Source organism: Oncorhynchus keta, chromosome 2, assembly GCF_023373465.1.
Source record: "Oncorhynchus keta strain PuntledgeMale-10-30-2019 chromosome 2, Oket_V2, whole genome shotgun sequence".
Taxonomy (NCBI): Eukaryota; Metazoa; Chordata; class Actinopteri; order Salmoniformes; family Salmonidae; genus Oncorhynchus; species Oncorhynchus keta.
Genome location: NC_068422.1, coordinates 138,824 through 163,181, shown reverse-complemented (window position 1 = coordinate 163,181; position 24,358 = coordinate 138,824). Strand labels below are relative to the sequence as shown.

Genomic DNA, 24,358 nt, shown 5'->3' with positions numbered 1-24,358 from the left:
CAGTTGGTAGAGCATGGCGCTTGTAACGCCAGGGTAGTGGGTTCGATTCCCGGGACCACCCATACGTCGAATGTATGCACACATGACTGTAAGTCGCTTTGGATAAAAGCGTCTGCTAAATGGCATATATTATTATTATTATTATTATCAATCATGTGTAGTTATAACTAGTGATTATGTTAAGATGTATAGTTTTTTATAAGATAAGGTTAATGCTATCTAGCAACTTACCTTGGCTCCTTGCTGCACTCCCGTAACAGGTGGTCAGCCTGCCACGCAGTCTCCTCGTGGAGTGCAATGTAATCGGCCCTGATCGGTGTCCAAAAACGCAGATTACCGATCGCTATGAAAACTTGAAATCGGCCCTAATTAAATCATCCATTCCGATAAATCGGTCGACCTCTAATTAACATGTTTGTCACTTAGCAGACACTGTTATCCAGAGCGACTTATAGGTATAATTTGCTCATGGCTACCTCCAGAGGGGATGGTGTCCACCACGGAGCCCAGCTCCCTCTTCCTCTTCTTGGGTAGGCGGGTCTTACAGAGGGCCTCGAAGTGGCTCTGCATGGGACCCTCTATAGACAGGAAGTTACACTGAAGGAAACCGCTCAGAGTGGTGGCAGCCATCTCCCTCACCTGGGGGAGAGAAGGAAAGAGATGTGATATGTGGAGCTGGCTGATCCATTATGTACTGACTAGATCTGCTCAACAGACAGAAGCTCCGTCTAAACTCTCCTCCTCCTCAAAATGCAGAGAAGGGCTGAGGAGCGAGACCATAGTTGGACATTGTCCTCCAATACTCTTGAGAAGTAGGAAGAGATGAATCACTGAAAGCTTAATTAAGATGGAGCCAGAGAGAACAGGGAGAGCAGAAAGAGAGAGTGAGCGAGCGAGAGCAGGCGGGAAGAGAGAGAGCGAACAGGGAGAGAGAGAGCGAGGAGAGAGAGAGAGAGCGAGCAGGGAGAGCGAGCAGGGAGAGGGAGCAGGGAGAGAGAGGGAGTGAGCAGGGAGAGAGAGAGTGAGCAGGGAGAGGGATGGAGTGAGCAGGGAGAGAGAGCGAGCAGGGAGAGCGAACGAGCAGGGAGAGAGAGCGAGCAGGGAGAGAGAGCGAGCAGGGAGAGCGAGCGAGCAGGGAGAGCGAGCGAGCAGGGAGAGCGAGCGAGCAGGGAGAGCGAGCGAGCAGGCAGGGAGAGCGAGCAGGCAGGGAGAGCGAGCAGGCAGGGAGAGCGAGCAGGCAGGGAGAGCGAGCAGGCAGGGAGAGCGAGCAGGCAGGGAGAGCGAGCAGGCAGGGAGAGCGAGCAGGCAGGGAGAGGGGGAGAGAGAGCGAGCAGGGAGAGGGGGCGAGCAGGGAGAGAGCAGGGAGAGGGAGAGAGGGAGCGAGCAGGGAGAGAGAGAGTGAGCGGGGAGAGCGAGCGAGCAGGGAGAAAGAGAGTGAGCGGGGAGAGGGAGCGAGCAGGGAGAGGGGGAGAGGGAGCGAGCAGGGAGGGGGAGAGGGAGCGAGCAGGGAGAGGGGGAGACGGAGCGAGCGAGCGAGCAGGGAGAGAGAGAGCGCGAGCGAGGGGAGAGAGGGAGCGAGTGAGAGGGAGCGAGTGAGCGGGTGCGAGAGGGTGCGAGCGAGCGGGGAAAGGGGGAGAGGGTGCGAGCGGGGAGAGGGAGCGAGCGAACAGGGAGAGGGAGCGAGCAAACAGGGAGAGGGAGGGAGCGAGCGAACAGGGAGGGAGCGAGCGAACAGGGAGAGGGAGAGAGCGAGCGAACAGGGAGAGGGACGGAGCGGGCGAACAGGGAGAGGGACCGAGCGGGCGAACAGGGAGAGGGACCGAGCGGGCGAACAGGGAGAGGGACCGAGCGGGCGAACAGGGAGAGGGACCGAGCGGGCGAACAGGGAGAGGGACCGAGCGGGCGAACAGGGAGAGGGACCGAGCGGGCGAACAGGGAGAGGGACCGAGCGGGCGAAAAGGGAGAGGGACCGAGCGGGCGAACAGGGAGAGGGACCGAGCGGGCGAACAGGGAGAGGGAGCGGGCGAACAGGGAGAGGGAGCGAGCGAACAGGGAGAGGGAGCGAGCGAACAGGGAGAGGGAGCGAGCGAATAGGGAGAGGGAGCGAGCGGGCGAACAGGGAGAGGGAGCGAGCGGGCGAACAGGGAGAGGGAGCGAGCGAATAGGGAGAGGGAGCGAGCGGGCGAACAGGGAGAGGGAGCGAGCGGGCGAACAGGGAGAGGGAGCGAGCGGGCGAACAGGGAGAGGGAGCGAGCGGGCGAACAGGGAGAGGGAGCGAGCGGGCGAACAGGGAGAGGGAGCGAGCGGGCGAACAGGGAGAGGGAGCGAGCGGGCGAACAGGGAGAGGGAGCGAGCGAACAGGGAGAGGGACCGAGCGGGCGAACAGGGAGAGGGACCGAGCGGGCGAACAGGGAGAGGGACCGAGCGGGCGAACAGGGAGAGGGACCGAGCGGGCGAACAGGGAGAGGGACCGAGCGGGCGAACAGGGAGAGGGAGCGAGCGAACAGGGAGAGGGAGCGAGCGAATAGGGAGAGGGAGCGAGCGGGCGAACAGGGAGAGGGAGCGAGCGGGCGAACAGGGAGAGGGAGCGAGCGGGGGAACAGGGAGCGAGCGGGGGAACAGGGAGAGGGAGCGAGCGGGCGAACAGGGAGAGGGAGCGAGCGGGCGAACAGGGAGAGGGAGCGAGCGGGCGAACAGGGAGAGGGAGCGAGCGGGCGAACAGGGAGAGGGAGCGAGCGAACAGGGAGAGGGAGCGAGCGGGCGAACAGGGAGAGGGAGCGAGCGGGCGAACAGGGAGAGGGAGCGAGCGGGCGAACAGGGAGAGGGAGCGAGCGAACAGGGAGAGGGAGCGAGCGAACAGGGAGAGGGAGCGAGCGAACAGGGAGAGGGAGCGAGCGAACAGGGAGAGGGAGCGAGCGAACAGGGAGAGGGAGTGAGCGAACAGGGAGAGGGAGCGAGCGAACAGGGAGAGGGAGCGAGCGGGCGAACAGGGAGAGGGACCGAGCGGGCGAACAGGGAGAGGGACCGAGCGGGCGAACAGGGAGAGGGACCGAGCGGGCGAACAGGGAGAGGGAGCGAGCGAACAGGGAGAGGGAGCGAGCGAATAGGGAGAGGGAGCGAGCGGGCGAACAGGGAGAGGGAGCGAGCGGGCGAACAGGGAGAGGGAGCGAGCGGGGGAACAGGGAGAGGGAGCGAGCGAACAGGGAGAGGGAGCGAGCGAATAGGGAGAGGGAGCGAGCGGGCGAACAGGGAGAGGGAGCGAGCGGGCGAACAGGGAGAGGGAGCGAGCGGGGGAACAGGGAGCGAGTGGGGGAACAGGGAGAGGGAGCGAGCGGGCGAACAGGGAGAGGGAGCGAGCGGGCGAACAGGGAGAGGGAGCGAGCGGGCGAACAGGGAGAGGGAGCGAGCGGGCGAACAGGGAGAGGGAGCGAGCGGGCGAACAGGGAGAGGGAGCGAGCGGGCGAACAGGGAGAGGGAGCGAGCGAATAGGGAGAGGGAGCGAGCGGGCGAACAGGGAGAGGGAGCGAGCGGGCGAACAGGGAGAGGGAGCGAGCGGGGGAACAGGGAGCGAGCGGGGGAACAGGGAGAGGGAGCGAGCGGGCGAACAGGGAGAGGGAGCGAGCGGGCGAACAGGGAGAGGGAGCGAGCGGGCGAACAGGGAGAGGGGAGCGAGCGGGCGAACAGGGAGAGGGAGCGAGCGGGCGAACAGGGAGAGGGAGCGAGCGGGCGAACAGGGAGAGGAGCGAGCGGGCGAACAGGGAGAGGGACCGAGCGGGCGAACAGGGAGAGGGAGCGAGCGGGCGAACAGGGAGAGGGAGCGAGCGGGCGAACAGGAGAGGGAGCGAGCGGGCGAACAGGAGAGGGAGCGAGCGGGCGAACAGGGAGAGGGAGCGAGCGGGCGAACAGGGAGAGGGACCGAGCGGGCGAACAGGGAGAGGGACCGAGCGGGCGAACAGGGAGAGGGAGCGAGCGGGCGAACAGGGAGAGGGACCGAGCGGGCGAACAGGGAGAGGGACCGAGCGGGCGAACAGGGAGAGGGAGCGAGCGGGCGAACAGGGAGAGGGAGCGAGCGGGCGAACAGGGAGAGGGAGCGAGCGGGCGAACAGGGAGAGGGAGCGAGCGGGCGAACAGGGAGAGGGACCGAGCGGGCGAACAGGGAGAGGGACCGAGCGGGCGAACAGGGAGAGGGACCGAGCGGGCGAACAGGGAGAGGGACCGAGCGGGCGAACAGGGAGAGGGACCGAGCGGGCGAACAGGGAGAGGGAGCGAGCGAACAGGGAGAGGGAGCGAGCGGGCGAACAGGGAGAGGGACCGAGCGGGCGAACAGGGAGAGGGACCGAGCGGGCGAACAGGGAGAGGGACGGAGCGGGCGAACAGGGAGAGGGACCGAGCGGGCGAACAGGGAGAGGGACCGAGCGGGCGAACAGGGAGAGGGACCGAGCGGGCGAACAGGGAGAGGGAGCGAGCGAACAGGGAGAGGGAGCGAGCGAACAGGGAGAGGGAGCGAGCGGGAGAGGGAGCGAGCGGGAGAACAGGGAGAGGGAGCGAGCGGGCGAACAGGGAGAGGGAGCGAGCGGGCGAACAGGGAGAGGGAGCGAGCGGGCGAACAGGGAGAAGGAGCGAGCGGGCGAACAGGGAGAGGGAGCGAGCGGGCGAACAGGGAGAGGGAGCGAGCGGGCGAACAGGGAGAGGGACCGAGCGGGCGAACAGGGAGAGGGAGCGAGCGGGCGAACAGGGAGAGGGAGCGAGCGGGCGAACAGGGAGAGGGACCGAGCGGGCGAACAGGGAGAGGGCCCGAGCGGGCGAACAGGGAGAGGGCCGAGCGGGCGAACAGGGAGAGGGAGCGAGCGGGCGAACAGGGAGAGGGACCGAGCGGGCGAACAGGGAGAGGGACCGAGCGGGCGAACAGGGAGAGGGACCGAGCGGGCGAACAGGGAGAGGGACCGAGCGGGCGAACAGGGAGAGGGACCGAGCGGGCGAACAGGGAGAGGGACCGAGCGGGCGAACAGGGAGAGGGACCGAGCGGGCGAACAGGGACCGAGCGGGCGAACAGGGACCGAGCGGGCGAACAGGGACCGAGCGGACGAACAGGGACCGAGCGGACGAACAGGGACCGAGCGGGCGAACAGGGACCGAGCGGGCGAACAGGGACCGAGCGGGCGAACAGGGACCGAGCGGGCGAACAGGGACCGAGCGGGCGAACAGGGACAGGGACCGAGCGGGCGAACAGGGAGAGGGACCGAGCGGGCGAACAGGGAGAGGGACCGAGCGGGCGAACAGGGAGAGGGACCGAGCGGGCGAACAGGGAGAGGGACCGAGCGGGCGAACAGGGAGAGGGACCGAGCGGGCGAACAGGGAGAGGGACCGAGCGGGCGAACAGGGAGAGGGACCGAGCGGGCGAACAGGGAGAGGGACCGAGCGGGCGAACAGGGAGAGGGACCGAGCGGGCGAACAGGGAGAGGGACCGAGCGGGCGAACAGGGAGAGGGAGCGAGCGGGCGAACAGGGAGAGGGAGCGAGCGAACAGGGAGAGGGAGCGAGCGGGAGAACAGGGAGAGGGAGCGAGCGGGAGAACAGGGAGAGGGAGCGAGCGGGAGAACAGGGAGAGGGAGCGAGCGGGAGAACAGGGAGAGGGAGCGAGCGGGCGAACAGGGAGAGGGAGCGAGCGGGCGAACAGGGAGAGGGAGCGAGCGGGCGAACAGGGAGAGGGAGCGAGCGGGCGAACAGGGAGAGGGAGCGAGCGGGCGAACAGGGAGAGGGAGCGAGCGGGCGAACAGGGAGAGGGAGCGAGCGGGCGAACAGGGAGAGGGAGCGAGCGGGCGAACAGGGAGAGGGAGCGAGCGGGCGAACAGGGAGAGGGAGCGAGCGGGCGAACAGGGAGAGGGACCGAGCGGGCGAACAGGGAGAGGGACCGAGCGGGCGAACAGGGAGAGGGACCGAGCGGGCGAACAGGGAGAGGGACCGAGCGGGCGAACAGGGAGAGGGACCGAGCGGGCGAACAGGGAGAGGGACCGAGCGGGCGAACAGGGAGAGGGATCGAGCGGGCGAACAGGGAGAGGGACCGAGCGGGCGAACAGGGAGAGGGAGCGAGCGGGCGAACAGGGAGAGGGAGCGAGCGGGCGAACAGGGAGAGGGAGCGAGCGGGCGAACAGGGAGAGGGAGCGAGCGGGCGAACAGGGAGAGGGAGCGAGCGGGCGAACAGGGAGAGGGAGCGAGCGGGCGAACAGGGAGAGGGAGCGAGCGGGCGAACAGGGAGAGGGACCGAGCGGGCGAACAGGGAGAGGGACCGAGCGGGCGAACAGGGAGAGGGACCGAGCGGGCGAACAGGGAGAGGGAGCGAGCGGGCGAACAGGGAGAGGGAGCAAGCGAGCGAACAGGGAGAGGGACCGAGCAGACGAACAGGGAGAGGGACCGAGCAGACGAACAGGGAGAGGGAGCGAGCGAGCGAACAGGGAGAGGGAGCGAGCGGGCGAACAGGGAGAGGGAGCGAGCGGGCGAACAGGGAGAGGGACCGAGCGGGCGAACAGGGAGAGGGACGGAGCGGGCGAACAGGGAGAGGGAGCGAGCGAACAGGGAGAGGGACCGAGCGGGCGAACAGGGAGAGGAACCGAGCGGGCGAACAGGGAGAGGGAGCGGGCGAACAGGGAGAGGAACCGAGCGGGCGAACAGGGAGAGGGACCGAGCGGGCGAACAGGGAGAGGGACCGAGCGGGCGAACAGGGAGAGGGACCGAGCGGGCGAACAGGGAGAGGGACCGAGCGGGCGAACAGGGAGAGGGACCGAGCGGGCGAACAGGGAGAAGGAGCGAGCGGGCGAACAGGGAGAGGGAGCGAGCGAACAGGGAGAGGGAGCGAGCGGGCGAACAGGGAGAGGGACCGAGCGGGCGAACAGGGAGAGGGACCGAGCGGGCGAACAGGGAGAGGGACCGAGCGGGCGAACAGGGAGAGGGACCGAGCGGGCGAACAGGGAGAGGGACCGAGCGGGCGAACAGGGAGAGGGACCGAGCGGGCGAACAGGGAGAGGGACCGAGCGGGCGAACAGGGAGAGGGACCGAGCGGGCGAACAGGGAGAGGGACCGAGCGGGCGAACAGGGAGAGGACAGTGAGAGAGAGAACAGTGAGAGAGAGAACAGTGAGAGAGAGAACAGTGAGAGAGAGAGAACATTGAGAGAGAGAGAGAGAGAGAGATCCACAAAGAATTCGAAAACAAATCCAATTTTGATAAACTCCCTATTTACTGGGTGAAATTCCACAGTGTGCATCACAGCAGCAAGATTTGTGACCTGTTGCCACACCATTGTAAATACAACCCATATTTATGCTTATTTATTGTACATTGTTAAAACACTGTATATATATAATATGACATTTGAAATGTCTTTATTGTTTTGAAACTTCTGTATGTGTAATGTTTACTGTTAATTTTGATTGTTTATTTCACTTTATATATTATCTACCTCACTTGCTTTGGCAATGTTAACACGTTTCCCATGCCAATAAAGCCCTTGAATTGAATTGCATTGAATTGAGAGAGAGAACAGTGAGAGAGAACAGTGAGAGAGAGAAAGAGAGAACAGTGAGAGAGAGAGAGAGAGAGAGAGAGAGAGAGAGAGAACAGTGAGAGAGAGAAAGAACAGTGAGAGAGAGAAAGAGAGAGAACAGTGAGAGAGAAAGAGTGAGAGAGAGAGAACAGTAAGAGAGAGAAAGAGAGAGAACAGTGAGAGAGAGAAAGAGAGAGAACAGTGAGAGAGAAAGAGAGAACAGGGAGTGTAGATTTCACCGATTGACTCAGTCTCACCCTTGAGAGCACAAAGCAAAAAGCAAAGGCTCAGGTTGGTCGATATGGACACACGCGAGTTGGTCGATATGGACAAAAAGTTTACAACACTAATGTGGCCCACAGTTATTATTATTTTTTTACCCTTAAAGCTACTCATTTGAATGCTATCAGTTTTCCCATTAAGAATCACCAAACATGTACTTCAAACTTCACATTTCTCTAGTAGGGCCCACAGCTATCCGTCTTTCCTGTATCAAGACGGTGCTCTGCTCACGTCCCCCAACACATTCCGCAGCTATATACACACACACATATATACATATATATATATACACATACATATACACATACATATACACATCTTTCCTGTATCAACACCGTGCTCTGCTCCCGTCCCCCAACACATTCCACAACTATCTATATACATATATATATATATAGAGGGCAGGTCAGACTATATATAGAGGACGAGTCATTAGACTAGAAGACGGGTCATTAGACTAGAAGACAGGTCATTAGACTAGAAGACAGGTCATTAGACTAGAAGACAGGTCATTAGACTAGAAGACAGGTCATTAGACTAGAAGACAGGTCATTAGACTAGAAGACGGGTCATTAGACTAGAAGACGGGTCATTAGACTAGAGGACGGGTCATTAGACTAGAGGACGGGTCATTAGACTAGAGGACGGGTAATTAGACTAGAGGACGGGTCATTAGACTAGAGGACGGGTCATTAGACTAGAGGACGGGTCATTAGACTAGAGGACGGGTCATTAGACTAGAGGACGGGTCATTAGACTAGAGGACGGGTCATTAGACTAGAGGACGGGTCATTAGACTAGAGGACGGGTCATTAGACTAGAGGACGGGTCATTAGACTAGAGGACGGGTCATTAGACTAGAGGACGGGTCATTAGACTAGAAGACGGGTCATTAGACTAGAAGGCGGGTCATTAGACGAGAGGACGGGTCATTAGACTAGAGGACGGGTCATTAGACTAGAAGGCGGGTCATTAGACTAGAGGACGGGTCATTAGACTAGAAGACGGGTCATTAGACTAGAAGGCAGGTCATTAGACTAGAGGGCAGGTCATTAGACTAGAGGGCAGGTCATTAGACTAGAGGGCAGGTCATTAGACTAGAGGGCAGGTCATTAGACTAGAGGGCAGGTCATTAGACTAGAGGGCAGGTCATTAGACTAGAGGACAGGTCATTAGACTAGAGGACAGGTCATTAGACTAGAGGACAGGTCATTAGACTAGAGGACAAGTGAACTGGGGTATCTTGTCTGAAAAGATATACAGAAGAGGTAACATCACCATCCCCATAGCAACAGAATACTCCTGCCATGTGGTTTCCATAGCAACAAGGGGGAGAATAAGGAGGAAGAGTGCTGGAAGACAGGGCCTGTGGTCACACACACACACACACACACACACACACACACACACACACACACACACACACACACACACACACACACACACACACACACACACACACACACACACACACACACACACACACACACACACACACACACACGTCTCCTTCAATGTGATCTGTAACCTCCAGACCTACCTATCTACCATTCTGTCTTCTTCAATGTGATCTGTAACCTCCAGATCTAACTATCTACCATTCTGTCTTCTTCAGTCATGACACCACCTGTCCTTCAGTCTGTTGTGTACTATGATCATCCTTTCTGTTGAACTCATTTTCTACATTCAATCAAATGTATTTATAAAACGCTTTTTACATCAGCAGATGTCACTACGTGCTAAAAACAGAAGGAACAACTACCTAGAAAGGCAAGAACCTAGGAAGAAACCTAGAGAGGAACCAGGCTCTGAAGGGTGGCCAGTCCTCTTCTGGTTGTGCCGGTGGAGATAAGAGTACATGGCGATGAAGGCCAGATTGTTCTTCAAGATGTTCAAATATTCATAGATGACCAGCAGGGTGAAATAATAATCACAGTGGTTGTAGAGGGTGCAACAGTTCATCAGCTCGGGAGTAAATATCAGTTGGCTTTTCATAGCTGAGCATTCAGAGGTCGAGACAGCGGGGGGAGCGAGAGAGAAAGGGTCGAAAACAGCATGTCCAGGATAGACACCTATATATATATATATAGATACAGGATATGTGTGTGTGTGTGTGTGTGTGTGTGTGTGTGTGTGTGTGTGTGTGTGTGTGTGTGTGTGTTGTGTTACCTCCAGCTGCTCGTCCTCCAGCAGGCGTATGACCAGTGCTCTGACGTCATTGACAGCTCCCTGGTCGCTCATAAAGGTGAACAGGTTGTAGAAGACCATGATCTGTAGGTACGTCAGCACCGTGTAGCGAGCATGCCACGAACTGCTACCCGCTATCTGGAATATAACGGAACTATGTTAATATCATGACAGTAATGATCTGTAGGGATGTCAGCACCGTGTAGCGAGCATGCCACGAACTGCTGTAACACAATCCAGCATGTACCACAAACTACTGTAACACAATCCAGCATGTACCACAAACTACGGTAACATAATCCAGCATGTACCACAAACTACGGTAACATAATCCTGCGTGTACCACAAACTACTGTAACACCATCCAGCATGTACCACAACCGTGGTAACATAATCCAGCATGTACCACAAACTACGGTAACATAATCCTGCGTGTACCACAAACTACAGTAACACCATCCAGCATGTACCACAAACTACTGTAACATAAGACATAATGTACCACAAACTACTGTAACACGATCCAACATGTACCACAAACTACTGTAACACCATCCAACATGTACCACAAACTACTGTAACATAATCCAGCATGTACCAAAGTACTGTAACATCATCCAGCATGTACCAAACTACTGTAACATAATCCAGCATGTACCAAACTACTGTACCACCATCCAGCATGTACCACAAACTACTGTAACACCATCCAGCATGTACCACAAACTACTGTAACACCATCCAACATGTACCACAAACTACTGTAACACCATCCAGCATGTACCACAAACTACTGTAACACAATCCAGCATGTACCAAACTACTGTAACATAATCCAGCATGTGCCACAAACTATTGTAACACCATCCAGCGTGTACCACAAACTACAGTAACATAATCCCAAGAGAACACCATCCAGCGTGTACCACACACTACTGTAACATAGTCCCAAGAGAACACCATCCAGCGTGTACCACAAACTACAGTAACATAATCCCAAGAGAACACCATCCAGCGTGTACCACAAACTACAGTAACACCATCCAGCGTGTACCACAAACTACAGTAACATAATCCCAAGAGAACACCATCCAGCATGTACCACAAACTACAATAACACCATCCAGCGTGTACCACAAACTACAGTAACATAATCCCAAGAGAACACCATCCAGCGTGTACCACAAACTACAGTAACATAATCCCAAGAGAATACCATTCAGCGTGTACCACAAACTACAGTAACACCATCCAGCGTGTACCACAAACTACAGTAACATAATCCCAAGAGAACACCATCCAGCGTGTACCACAAACTACAGTAACACCATCCAGCGTGTACCACAAACTACAGTAACATAATCCCAAGAGAACTCCATCCAGCGTGTACCACAAACTACAGTAACATAATCCCAAGAGAATACCATTCAGCGTGTACCACAAACTACAGTAACACCATCCAGCGTGTACCACAAACTACAGTAACATAATCCCAAGAGAACACCATCCAGCGTGTACCACAAACTACAGTAACACCATCCAGCGTGTACCACAAACTACAGTAACATAATCCCAAGAGAACTCCATCCAGCGTGTACCACAAACTACAGTAACACCATCCAGCGTGTACCACAAACTACAGTAACATAATCCCAAGAGAACACCATCCAGCGTGTACCACAAACTACAGTAACACCATCCAGAGTGTACCACAAACTACAGTAACGTAATCCCAAGAGAACACCATCCAGCGTGAACCACAAACTACAGCAACATAGTCCCAAGAGAACACCATCCAGCGTGTACCACAAACTACAGTAACATAATCCCAAGAGAACACCATCCAGCGTGTACCACAAACTACTGTAACATAGTCCGGCATGTACCACAAACCACGGTAACATAATCCAGCATGTACCACAAACTACTGTAACACCATCCAGCATGTACCACAAACTACAGTAACATAAGACATAATGTACCACAAACTACTGTAACACCATCCAGCATGTACCACAAACTACTGTAACACCATCCAGCATGTACCACAAACTACTGCAACATAATCCCAAGAGAACACCATCCAGCGTGTACCACAAACCACAGTGGCATAGTCCCAAGAGAACACCATCCAGCATGTACCAAAAAACTACTGTAACATAGTCCCAAGAGAACACCATCCAGCATGTACCAAAAACCTACTGTAACATAGTCCCAAGAGAACACCATCCAGCGTGTACCACAAACTACAGTAACATAATCCCAAGAGAACACCATCCAGCGTGTACCACAAACTACAGTAACACCATCCAGCGTGTACCACAAACTACAGTAACATAATCCCAAGAGAACACCATCCAGCGTGTACCACAAACTACAGTAACATAATCCCAAGAGAACACCATCCAGCATGTACCACAAACTACTGTAACATAATCCCAAGAGAACACCATCCAGCGTGTACCACAAACTACAGTAACACCATCCAGCGTGTACCACAAACTACAGTAACACCATCCAGCGTGTACCACAAACTACAGTAACATAATCCCAAGAGAACACCATCCAGCGTGTACCACAAACTACTGTAACATAGTCCGGCATGTACCACAAACCACGGTAACATAATCCAGCATGTACCACAAACTACTGTAACACCATCCTGCATGTACCACAAACTATTGTAACACCATCCAGCATGTACCACAAACTACTGTAACACCATGCAGCGTGTACCACACACTACTGTAACATAATCCCAAGAGAACACCATCCAGCGTGTACCACACACTACTGTAACACCATCCAGCATGTACCACAAACTACTGTAACACCATCCAGCATGTACCACACACTACTGTAACACCATCCAGCGTGTACCACAAACTACTGTAACACCATCCAGCATGTACCACAAACTACTGTAACACCATCCAGCATGTACCACAAACTACTGTAACACCATCCAGCGTGTACCACAAACTACTGTAACACCATCCAGCATGTACCACAAACTACTGTAACACCATCCAGCATGTACCACAAACTACTGTAACACCATCCAGCATGTACCACAAACTACTGTAACACCATCCAGCGTGTACCACAAACTACTGTAACACCATCCAGCATGTACCACAAACTACAGTAACATAATCCCAAGAGAACACCATCCAGCGTGTACCAAAAACTACTGTAACACCATCCAGCATGTACCACAAACTACTGTAACACCATCCAGCATGTACCACAAACTACTGTAACACCATCCAGCGTGTACCACAAACTACTGTAACACCATCCAGCATGTACCACAAACTACAGTAACATAATCCCAAGAGAACACCATCCAGCATGTACCACAAACTACTGTAACACCATCCAGCATGTACCACAAACTACAGTAACACCATCCAGCGTGTACCACAAACTACAGTAACACCATCCAGCATGTACCACAAACTACAGTAACACCATCCAGCATGTACCACAAACTACAGTAACACCATCCAGCGTGTACCACAAACTACTGTAACACCATCCAGCATGTACCACAAACTACAGTAACACCATCCAGCGTGTACCACAAACTACTGTAACACCATCCAGCATGTACCACAAACTACTGTAACATAATCCCAAGAGAACACCATCCAGCGTGTACCACAAACTACTGTAACACCATCCAGCATGTACCACAAACTACTGTAACATAATCCCAAGAGAACACCATCCAGCGTGTACCACAAACTACTGTAACACCATCCAGCATGTACCACAAACTACTGTAACACCATCCAGCGTGTACCACAAACTACTGTAACACCATCCAGCATGTACCACAAACTACTGTAACACCATCCAGCGTGTACCACAAACTACTGTAACACCATCCAGCGTGTACCACAAACTACTGTAACACCATCCCAAGAGAACACCATCCAGCGTGTACCACAAACTACAGTAACATAATCCCAAGAGAACACCATCCAGCGTGTACCACAAACTACAGTAACATAATCCCAAGAGAACACCATCCAGCATGTACCACAAACTACTGTAACATAATCCCAAGAGAACACCATTCAGCGTGTACCACAAACTACAGTAACACCATCCAGCGTGTACCACAAACTACAGTAACACCATCCAGAGTGTACCACAAACTACAGTAACATAATCCCAAGAGAACACCATCCAGCGTGTACCACAAACTACAGTAACATAATCCCAAGAGAACACCATCCAGCGTGTACCACAAACTACAGTAACACCATCCAGCGTGTACCACAAACTACAGTAACACCATCCAGAGTGTACCACAAACACCATAATCCCAAGAGAACACCATCCAGCGTGTACCACAAACTACAGTAACATAATCCCAAGAGAACACCATCCAGCGTGTACCACAAACTACAGTAACACCATCTAGCGTGTACCACAAACTACAGTAACACCATCCAGAGTGTACCACAAACAACATAATCCCAAGAGAACACCATCCAGCGTGTACCACAAACTACAGTAACACCATCCAGCGTGTACCACAAACTACAGTAACACCATCCAGAGTGTACCACAAACTACAGTAACATAATCCCAAGAGAACACCATCCAGCGTGTACCACAAACTACAGTAACACCATCCAGCGTGTACCACAAACCACAGTAACATAATCCCAAGAGAACACCATCCAGCATGTACCACAAACTACAGTAACACCATCCAGCGTGTACCACAAACTACAGTAACACCATCCAGCGTGTACCACAAACCACAGTAACATAATCCCAAGAGAACACCATCCAGCGTGTACCACAAACTACTGTAACATAATCCCAAGAGAACACCATCCAGCGTGTACCACAAACTACAGTAACACCATCCAGCGTGTACCACAAACTACAGTAACATAATCCCAAGAGAACACCATCCAGCGTGTACCACAAACTACAGTAACATAATCCCAAGAGAACATCATCCAGCGTGTACCACAAACTACAGTAACATAATCCCAAGAGAACACCATCCAGCGTGTACCACAAACTACAGTAACACCATCCAGCGTGTACCACAAACTACAGTAACACCATCCAGAGTGTACCACAAACTACAGTAACATAATCCCAAGAGAACACCATCCAGCGTGTACCACAAACCTTACAGCAACTTCTAACAAACATTTTGCAGAGGCTCAGAGAGTTGTTCGAACCACAGTCTTGACATGTTTTTTAACCCTTTTCTCTTTGGAGATTGCAGTGAATGGAGAAAGTGGTTGTAGATGAGTCTGGCCTGTTTTTGTGTGTGTGTGTACACACCTCTTGCAGGGCCAGTAGGACCAGTGGTATCTGCTCTGTGTAGAGTAGTCCCTGGGACATCAGAGACAGACAGGTCTTTGCATCCCTCTTCAGCTCATCATAACTGTCATCATTCTCCACCGGAGCGATCTACAAGAGGAGACAGATGAGGGTTGTTAGCATTCAGCCAGAGGATGATAGACCTCCCATCAGTCTGGTTCCTCTCAAGGTTTCTTCCTAAATGGCATATATTATTATTATATTATTGACCCACCCACCTTGAACAGCAGGGGTAGCAACTGGAGCTGCTCTGGAACGGCCGTGGAGAAGGAGCGTCCAGCACTGGCCATCAGCCACTTGAGTACTGGAAACACATACATAACCTTTTTACATCGTATGCTCTGACGAAGGTCTTCATAACTAAATGTTTGGCACATTGAATTAATGAAATCTGCATCGTGCAGTGATCCAGTGAGCCGGGACTCTTCTCTCTTGGCTTTACACCTGGGTTTATTAGCTCCATCAACTCTATCCCTGACCTGTCTTCAGTAGTTTGACGGACTGGGTTAGGGGTCATACCTGGGTTAGGGGTCGTACCTGTTTTCAGTAGTTTGATGGGTTAGGTGTCGTACCTGTTTTCAGTAGTTTGATGGGTTAGGGGTCGTACCTGTCTTCAGTAGTTTGATGGGTTAGGGGTCATACCTGTCTTCAATAGTTAGGGGTCGTACCTGTCTTCAGTAGTTTGATGGCCTGTGTCCTCTCATCCTGCTCCCCCACATCATTCTCCTCTACCACGTGGTTCTGGATCTCCTCGTCCCCCTCTGTCAGTGGTTTGAGGCGCAGCAGTATGCGCTCTGTGAACTCCTTGATGCGGGGCGAGGCCGTGGGCTGGGTGTACGGCAGGTTGACGTCTATCATGAAGATGTAGGTGAGGACGCTGGAGAAGAGAGAGGAAAGAGAACGAAAGAGGAGGCAGAGGGAGATTAACACCTTTAGTTAATTCATGAATCTAGATTTTTGCATTTAGGCCAACATTTAGGCCAACATTTAGGCCAACATTTAGGCCAACATTTAGGCCAACATTTAGGCCAACATTTTTGATGTATTCCTCTTTTTCGACAGTACTCTCATGAATGATAAAATCAACAATTCTATCTGGTTTAACATAAATAAATAAAAAGCACAAGGTGATCTCTTTGCCAACCTGTGAAAGGTTATGGACAAATGTTTACCTACTATGACTGACGTGTGGTTAGATACCGAGCTGAATGAACTATGACTGACGTGTGGTTAGATACCGAGCTGAATGAACTATGACTGACGTGTGGTTAGATACCTAGCTGAATGAACTATGACTGACGTGTGGTTAGATACCGAGCTGAATGAACTATGACTGACGTGTGGTTAGATACCGAGCTGAATGAACTATGACTGACGTGTGGTTAGATACCTAGCTGAATGAACTATGACTGACGTGTGGTTAGATACCTAGCTGAATGAACTATGACTGACGTGTGGTTAGATACCGAGCTGAATGAACTATGACTGACGTGTGGTTAGATACCGAGCTGAATGAACTATGACTGACGTGTGGTTAGATACCGAGCTGAATGAACTATGACTGACGTGTGGTTAGATACCGAGCTGAATGAACTATGACTGACGTGTGGTTAGATACCGAGCTGAATGAACTATGACTGACGTGTGGTTAGATACCGAGCTGAATGAACTATGACTGACGTGTGGTTAGATACCTAGCTGAATGAACTATGACTGACGTGTGGTTAGATACCGAGCTGAATGAACTATGACTGACGTGTGGTTAGATACCTAGCTGAATGAACTATGACTGACGTGTGGTTAGATACCGAGCTGAATGAACTATGAATGACGTGTGGTTAGATACCTAGCTGAATGAACTATGACTGACGTGTGGTTAGATACCGAGCTGAATGAACTATGACTGACGTGTGGTTAGATACCGAGCTGAATGAACTATGACTGACGTGTGGTTAGATACCTAGCTGAATGAACTATGACTAACGTGTGGTTAGATACCTAGCTGAATGAACTATGACTGACGTGTGGTTAGATACCTAGCTGAATGAACTATGACTGACGTGTGGTTAGATACCGAGCTGAATGAACTATGACTGACGTGTGGTTAGATACCGAGCTGAATGAACTATGACTGACGTGTGGTTAGATACCTAGCTGAATGAACTATGACTGACGTGTGGTTAGATACCGAGCTGAATGAACTATGACTGACGTGTGGTTAGATACCGAGCTGAATGAACTATGACTGACGTGTGGTTAGATACCGAGCTGAATGAACTATGACTGACGTGTGGTTAGATACCGAGGTGAATGAACTATGACTGTGTGGTAAGTGGCAGTAAGCTATGGACAAGAGGGTGAGCAATGAAAATGTTTGTGTAATGTGTAGGCGAGGTCCTACCTTCCGATGCGCTCACGGACGTTCTTGTAGACCTGTGTGAGTTTGGGCTCGAGGTACTGCAGCAGTCTGTGGAGCAGCTCAGGGACCCTCCACTCCTGTTGAGCCAGGCCCCCCTGCAGCACATACAGACGACTGGGCAGGAGAGAGGAGAGTTATACACACACCTAACCCTCCTGCTGAGTCAGGCTTCCCTGCAGAATATACAAACGACTGGACAGGAGAGTCACACACACACACACACACACACACACACACACACACACACACACACACACACACACACACACACACACACACACACACACACACACACACACACACACACACACACACACACACACACACACACACACACACACACACACACACACACACACACACACACACACACACACCTAACCCCCCTGCTGAGTCAGGCTTCCCTGCAGAATATACAGATGATTGGACAGGAGAGGGGAGAGTTATACACACACCTAACCCTAACGCTAAGTCAGGCCTCCCTGCAGAGTACACAGAAGACTGGACAGGAGAGAACAATAAAATATAATCAAAAAGAAAGGAGGACCAAGGCACTCATATTATTATTCTTGACTCACAAACATTTTACAGACAAACAAACCATCATCGACCCAGACTCCATAGCTGTGTTCGAATACCCATACTAACATACTGTTTACTACATACTTAATGGGTATATACACTACATACTATTAGTTCATTTTAGCACACTTTAAACGAACGGTATCCTTTCAGTTGAGCATACTTCGCCTGTCTACCGGAAGTTGATGCTGTTGCTATGCAACCTCTTGCTAGCTTGTTAGCATAACAAATGACTAGCTAGACTTTTTACGACTTCAGGCGTGTTCGTAAATTCAATCTGGAGTGCATTCTGGGCGTACGTAATTTCAGAGCGTTGTCAAATTGTCTGTTAGTAAATTCAGTGTTTGGCTCTTGGAGCATTCAGAGCGCACACTGGACCCTCTGGCCGAGGAGAAGGGTTGATCCGAGCGTTCGAATATGCTGGGAAGTTTGACGCATTAGTACTAGCCTACTAACGTTAGCCAGCTAGCTAACATACCGATACATACCGCTGTAATGATATGTTGTGGTTCGTAAAGGAAAGCGCAGCTAACAAATTGTCAGTCAACGTAACTTATTTGAAAAGTCATTATTTTATTACATTGCTCAAAATATCTTAACATTTGTCATAATTAGTTAAAGCAATTAAATTGTATCTGCTCTAGTCGGACTTCGGCTCAAATCGGCTGCATATTCGCCGCCATTTTCTTGAAATCTGAAACCGTTGTGAAGCCACGCCCATTCTCTGAAGAATTGTATTATTATTATTATTATTATGATTGTATTATTGTGCTCTCAAAACATGGAAATAGTGTCCACTGCTTGTATACTTCATATTTTGGCGAATTTAGTACGACATCCGGGAACTTTTGGCACACTAACTATATCCATACTATGGCCAATAAGCATACTACATACTCAATTTACATCACAAAAAGTAAAGGTAGTACGAGTATTGGAACACAGCTCATCTCTTCCATGCAGGACTAGTCATCTGGGCACATATGGAGCAGAATAAATACACCCGTCCACAGAAACACCAAGACACTAATAGGATGAGAATTAAAGGAGACAGTGTTTCCTTACCAGGCATCTACGAAGGATCCCCCCTCCCCGTTGACTGGAGATTCCATCAGCATTTCAAACAACCAGTGGAGCTTCCTGGGGTCTCTGCTCTCCTGTACAACACAACCAACCTAAAGTCAACATCTGTTCTCCTGTACAATAACAAGGTCAAATGTCAACAGCATGGAAGCAGGGAAGGAAACAAGGAGAGAGGATGCATTTGGGACTAGAGGAACTACCAATTGAGAAAGAACCTGAAAGAAATGGACTGCTGAATGAGAGGGATGGGAGGGCTAGCAGCTTACACAGGCTGTGGCGATGCAGGTGCCCCAGTCAGCGTATGTTTCTACAGTGATGTTGTTCAGAGCTGTACGGATCAGAGGACACAGCAGCTCCCACAGACTCTCCACCTGGGAGGGGAACATAGGTCAAAGGTCAAGGTTAAATATTAAACTTTTATTTATCTAGGTAAGTCAGTTAAGAACAAATGCTTATTTGCAACGAGGACCGGCAGTACTGATCATAAGCATGGTGTTACCACAGCGTATGTCTCTCTCCCCTACCTTGCCATAGCTCCAGTGTGTTCCTTCCTCTCCCCTACCTTGCCATAGCTCCAGTGTGTTCCTTCCTCTCCCCTACCTTGCCATAGCTCCAGTGTGTTCCTTCCTCTCCCCTATCTTGCTATAGCTCCAGTGTGTTCCTTCCTCTCCCCTATCTTGCCATAGCTCCAGTGTGTTCCTTCCTCTCCCCTACCTTGCCATAGCTCCAGTGTGTTCCTTCCTCTCCCCTATCTTGCCATAGCTCCAGTGTTCCTTCCTCTCCCCTATCTTGCCATAGCTCCAGTGTGTTCCTTCCTCTCCACTACCTTGCCATAGCTCCAGTGTGTTCCTTCCTCTCCGCTACCTTGCCATAGCTCCAGTGTGTTCCTTCCTCTCCCCTACCTTGCCATAGCTCCAGTGTGTTCCTTCCTCTCCCCTACCTTGCCATAGCTCCAGTGTGTTCCTTCCTCTCCCCTACCTTGCCATGGGTCCAGTGTGTTCCTTCCTCCCCCTACCTTGCCATAGCTCCAGTGTGTTCCTTCCTCTCCACTACCTTGCCATAGCTCCAGTGTGTTCCTTCCTCTCCCCTACCTTGCCATGGGTCCAGTGTGTTCCTTCCTCTCCACTACCTTGCCATGGGTCCAGTGTGTTCCTTCCTCTCCCCTACCTTGCCATAGCTCCAGTGTGTTCCTTCCTCTCCCCTATCTTGCCATAGCTCCAGTGTGTTCCTTCCTCTCCACTACCTTGCCATAGCTCCAGTGTGTTCCTTCCTCTCCCCTACCTTGCCATAGCTCCAGTGTGTTCCTTCCTCTCCCCTACCTTGCCATAGCTCCAGTGTGTTCCTTCCTCTCCCCTACCTTGTCATGGGTCCAGTGTGTTCCTTCCTCTCCCCTATCTTGCCATAGCTCCAGTGTGTTCCTTCCTCTCCACTACCTTGCCATAGCTCCAGTGTGTTCCTTCCTCTCCCCTACCTTGCCATGGCTCCAGTGTGTTCCTTCCTCTCCCCTACCTTGTCATGGGTCCAGTGTGTTCCTTCCTCTCCCCTACCTTGCCATGGGTCCAGTGTGTTCCTTCCTCTCCCCTACCTTGCCATGGCTCCAGTGTGTTCCTTCCTCTCCCCTATCTTGCCATAGCTCCAGTGTGTTCCTTCCTCTCCCCTACCTTGCCATAGCTCCAGTGCTTGCTGCCTCTGATCAGTCCAGAGGTGATCTCTGCTACACAGCGCTGTTTGCTCTCATGTGTGTCGGCCACCAGACGCTCCATGTGTGGTTTCAACAGGGGCAGGAAGGCATCGTTGAAGTTCCGGAACAGACCCTGAGGGATAGAGGAGAGGAATAAAACAGAGTTAGGGAAGCCTGATTCTTAACTAGGGTTGCCATATCAGAAATCCTGGTTGGAGGATTCTGGATTTCCTGCTTATTCCAGGAAACTTCCAGACATGTTTTCGAGAAAACTGGAGATTTTGGATTACCAGTGACCAGTACAGAGTCCATGTGCAGGTGTTATGGGGTAATAACTTGTCTATATACAGGGAGTACCAGTACAGAGTCAATGTGCAGGTGTTACGAGGTAATAACTTGTCTATATACAGGGAGTACCAGTACTAAGTCAATGTAAACATGTACGAGCTAAAAACAATTTATTATTAATATTAACACATGGGATAAACAAATGTACAGTCAATAACACAATTGAAACAAACCACAATAGAAAAATCTATATACAGTGTGTGCAAATGTAGTAAGATTAGGGAGGTATGGCAATAAATAGGCCATAGTGGCGAAATAATTACAATTTGCATTAACACTGGAGTGATAGATGTACAGATGATGATGTGCAAGTAGAGATACTGGGGTGCAAAAAGAGAAAAAATAAATAATTTGGGGAATTAGGTGGTTGGGTGGGCTATTTACAGATGGGCTGTGTACTGGTACAGTGATCGGTAAGCTGCTCTGACAGCTGATGCTTAAAGTTTGTGAGGGAGATACAAGACTCCAGCTTCAGTGATTCTTGCAATTCGTTCCAGTCAGAGAATTGAAAGGAAAGGCGGCCAAAAGAGGAGTTGGCTTTGGGGATGACCAGCGAAACATACCTGCGCCACGGGTGGGTCTTGCTCTGGTGACCAGTGAACTGAGATAAGGTGGGGCTTTACCTAGGAAAGACTTATTTATATATGACCTGGAGCCAGTGGGTTTGGCGATGAATATGAAGCGAGGGCCAGCCAACGAGAGCATACAGGTCACGTGGGGGGTAGTATATGGGGCTTTGGTGACAAAACGGATGGCACTGTGATAGACTGCATCCAATTTGCTGAGTAGAGTGTTTGAGTCTATTGTGTAAATGACATCGCCGAAGTCAAGGATCGGCAGGATAGTCAGTTTTACGGGGGTATGTTTGGCAGCATGAGTGAAGGAGGCTTTGTAGCAAAATAGGAAGCTGATTCTAGATTGAGTTTTGGATTGGAGATGCTTAATGTGAGTCTGGAAGGAAAGTTTATAGTCTAACCAGACACCAAGGTATTTGTAGTTGTCCACATATTCTAAGTCAGAGCCGTCCAGAGGAGTGATGCTGGACGGGCGGGCAGGTGCGGGCAGCGATCAGTTGAAGAGCATGCATTTAGTTTTACTAGCATTTAAGAGCAGTTGGAGGCCACGGAAGGAGTGTTGTATGGCGTTGAATCTCATCTGGAGGTTTGTTAACACAGTTTCCAAAGAAGGGCCAGAAGTATACAGAATGGTGTCGTCTGCATAAAGGTGGATCAGAGAATCACCAGCAGCAACAGCGACATCATTGATATATACATAGAAAAAGTCGGCCAGAGAATTGAACCCTGTGGCACCCCCATAGAGGCTGCCAGAGGTCCAGACAACAGGCCCTCTGATTTGACACACTTAACTCTGACAAGTAGTTGGTGAGGCAGTCACTTGAGAATAAGAATGTGGTGATTGACAGAGTCGAAAGCCTTGGCCAGGTCGATGAAGACAGCTGCACAGTACTGTATTTTATCCATGGCAGTTATGATATTGTTTAGGACCTTGGGCGTGGCTGAGGTGCACCCATGGCCAACTCGGAAACCAGATTACATAGCGGAAAAGGTACGGTGGGATTCAAAATGGTCGGTGATCTGTTTATTAACTTGGCTTTCGAAGACTTTAGAAAGGCAGGGCAGGATGGATATTATGTTAACAGAAGAAAGGAAGACAAAATAAGGACAAAAGAAGGACAGAAGATAAAGGAAAAGAAAGAGGACAACAAAGTGAAACAGTCAGCACTTCTATTGCAACTTCGTATTTCGTCGTCCTAACGTAGGCAATCACCACCTTCCGGAGACACCTGAAACCCCACCTCTTTAAGGAATACCTAGGATAGGATAAGTAATCCTTCTCACCCCCCTAAAAGATTTAGATGCACTATTGTAAAGTGGCTGTTCCACTGGATGTCATAAGGTGAATGCACCAATTTGTAAGTCGCTCTGGATAAGAGCGTCTGCTAAATGACTTAAATGTAATGTAAATGTAATGGATATAGGTCTGTAATAATTTGTGTCTGGAGTGTCTCCCCATTTGAAGAGGGGGATGACCGCGGCAACTTTCCAATCTTTAGGGAACACAGACGATTTGAAAGAGGTTGAACAGGCTAGTAATAGGGTTTGCAACAATTGTGGCAGATACTTTTAGAAAGAGAGGGTACAGATTGTCTAGCCCGGCTGATTTGTAGGGGTCCAGATTTTGCAGCTCTTTCAGACGATCAGCTATCTGGACTTGGGTGAAGCAGAAGCGGGGGGGCTTGGGCAAGTTGCTGCGGGGGGTGCAGAGCTGTTGGCCGTGGTCGGGGTAGCCAGGTGGAAAGCAAGGCCAGCCGTAGAAAAATAATTATTGAAATTCTTGATTATCGTGGATTTATCAGTGGTGACAGTATTTCCTAGCCTCGGTGCAGTGGGCAGCTGGGAAGAGGTGCTCTTATTCTACATGGATTTTACAGTGTCCCAGAACGTTTGGGAATTCATGCTACAGGATGCACATTTATCTTTGAAAAAGCTAACCTTTGTTTTCCAACTGCATGTGTATATTGGTTCGTAACTTCTCTGAAAAGTTGCATATCACGGGGGCTATTCGATGCTAATGCAGTACACCACAGGATGTTTTTGTGCTGGTCAAGGGCAGTCAAGCCTGGAGTGAACCAAGGGCTATATCTGCTCTTAGATTTTTTGAACGGGGCATGCTTGTTTAATGCAACCGCTGTGTCAGATTTAAAAAAAAAATGGCGCTCAGAGCCCAAACTAGCCAATAGAAATATCCGCCATGTTGCTCAGTAAACATTAGTCATAAATAGCATTATAAATATTCACTTACCTTTGATGATCTTCATCAGAATGCACTCGCAGTTCCACAATAAATGTTTGTTTT

General features: G+C 51.5%; 1 protein-coding gene across 3 annotated transcripts in view; it reads right to left on the bottom strand.

The window, feature by feature from the left end:
* LOC118372955 (proteasome activator complex subunit 4B-like) overlaps nucleotides 1–24,358 on the bottom strand; it is a 105,126-nt gene that overhangs the window by 7,775 nt on the left and 72,993 nt on the right. For all 3 annotated transcript variants that reach the window (XM_052470635.1, XM_052470627.1, XM_052470630.1), the window contains 9 exons: nucleotides 21,114–21,266; nucleotides 19,719–19,823; nucleotides 19,435–19,526; nucleotides 17,770–17,901; nucleotides 16,037–16,245; nucleotides 15,587–15,672; nucleotides 15,330–15,458; nucleotides 9,990–10,145; nucleotides 477–639 (listed from right to left, as the gene is read on the bottom strand). In XM_052470635.1, coding sequence (XP_052326595.1) covers nucleotides 477–639; nucleotides 9,990–10,145; nucleotides 15,330–15,458; nucleotides 15,587–15,672; nucleotides 16,037–16,245; nucleotides 17,770–17,901; nucleotides 19,435–19,526; nucleotides 19,719–19,823; nucleotides 21,114–21,266 — 1,225 coding nt within the window. The remainder of the gene's footprint in view (nucleotides 1–476; nucleotides 640–9,989; nucleotides 10,146–15,329; nucleotides 15,459–15,586; nucleotides 15,673–16,036; nucleotides 16,246–17,769; nucleotides 17,902–19,434; nucleotides 19,527–19,718; nucleotides 19,824–21,113; nucleotides 21,267–24,358) is intronic.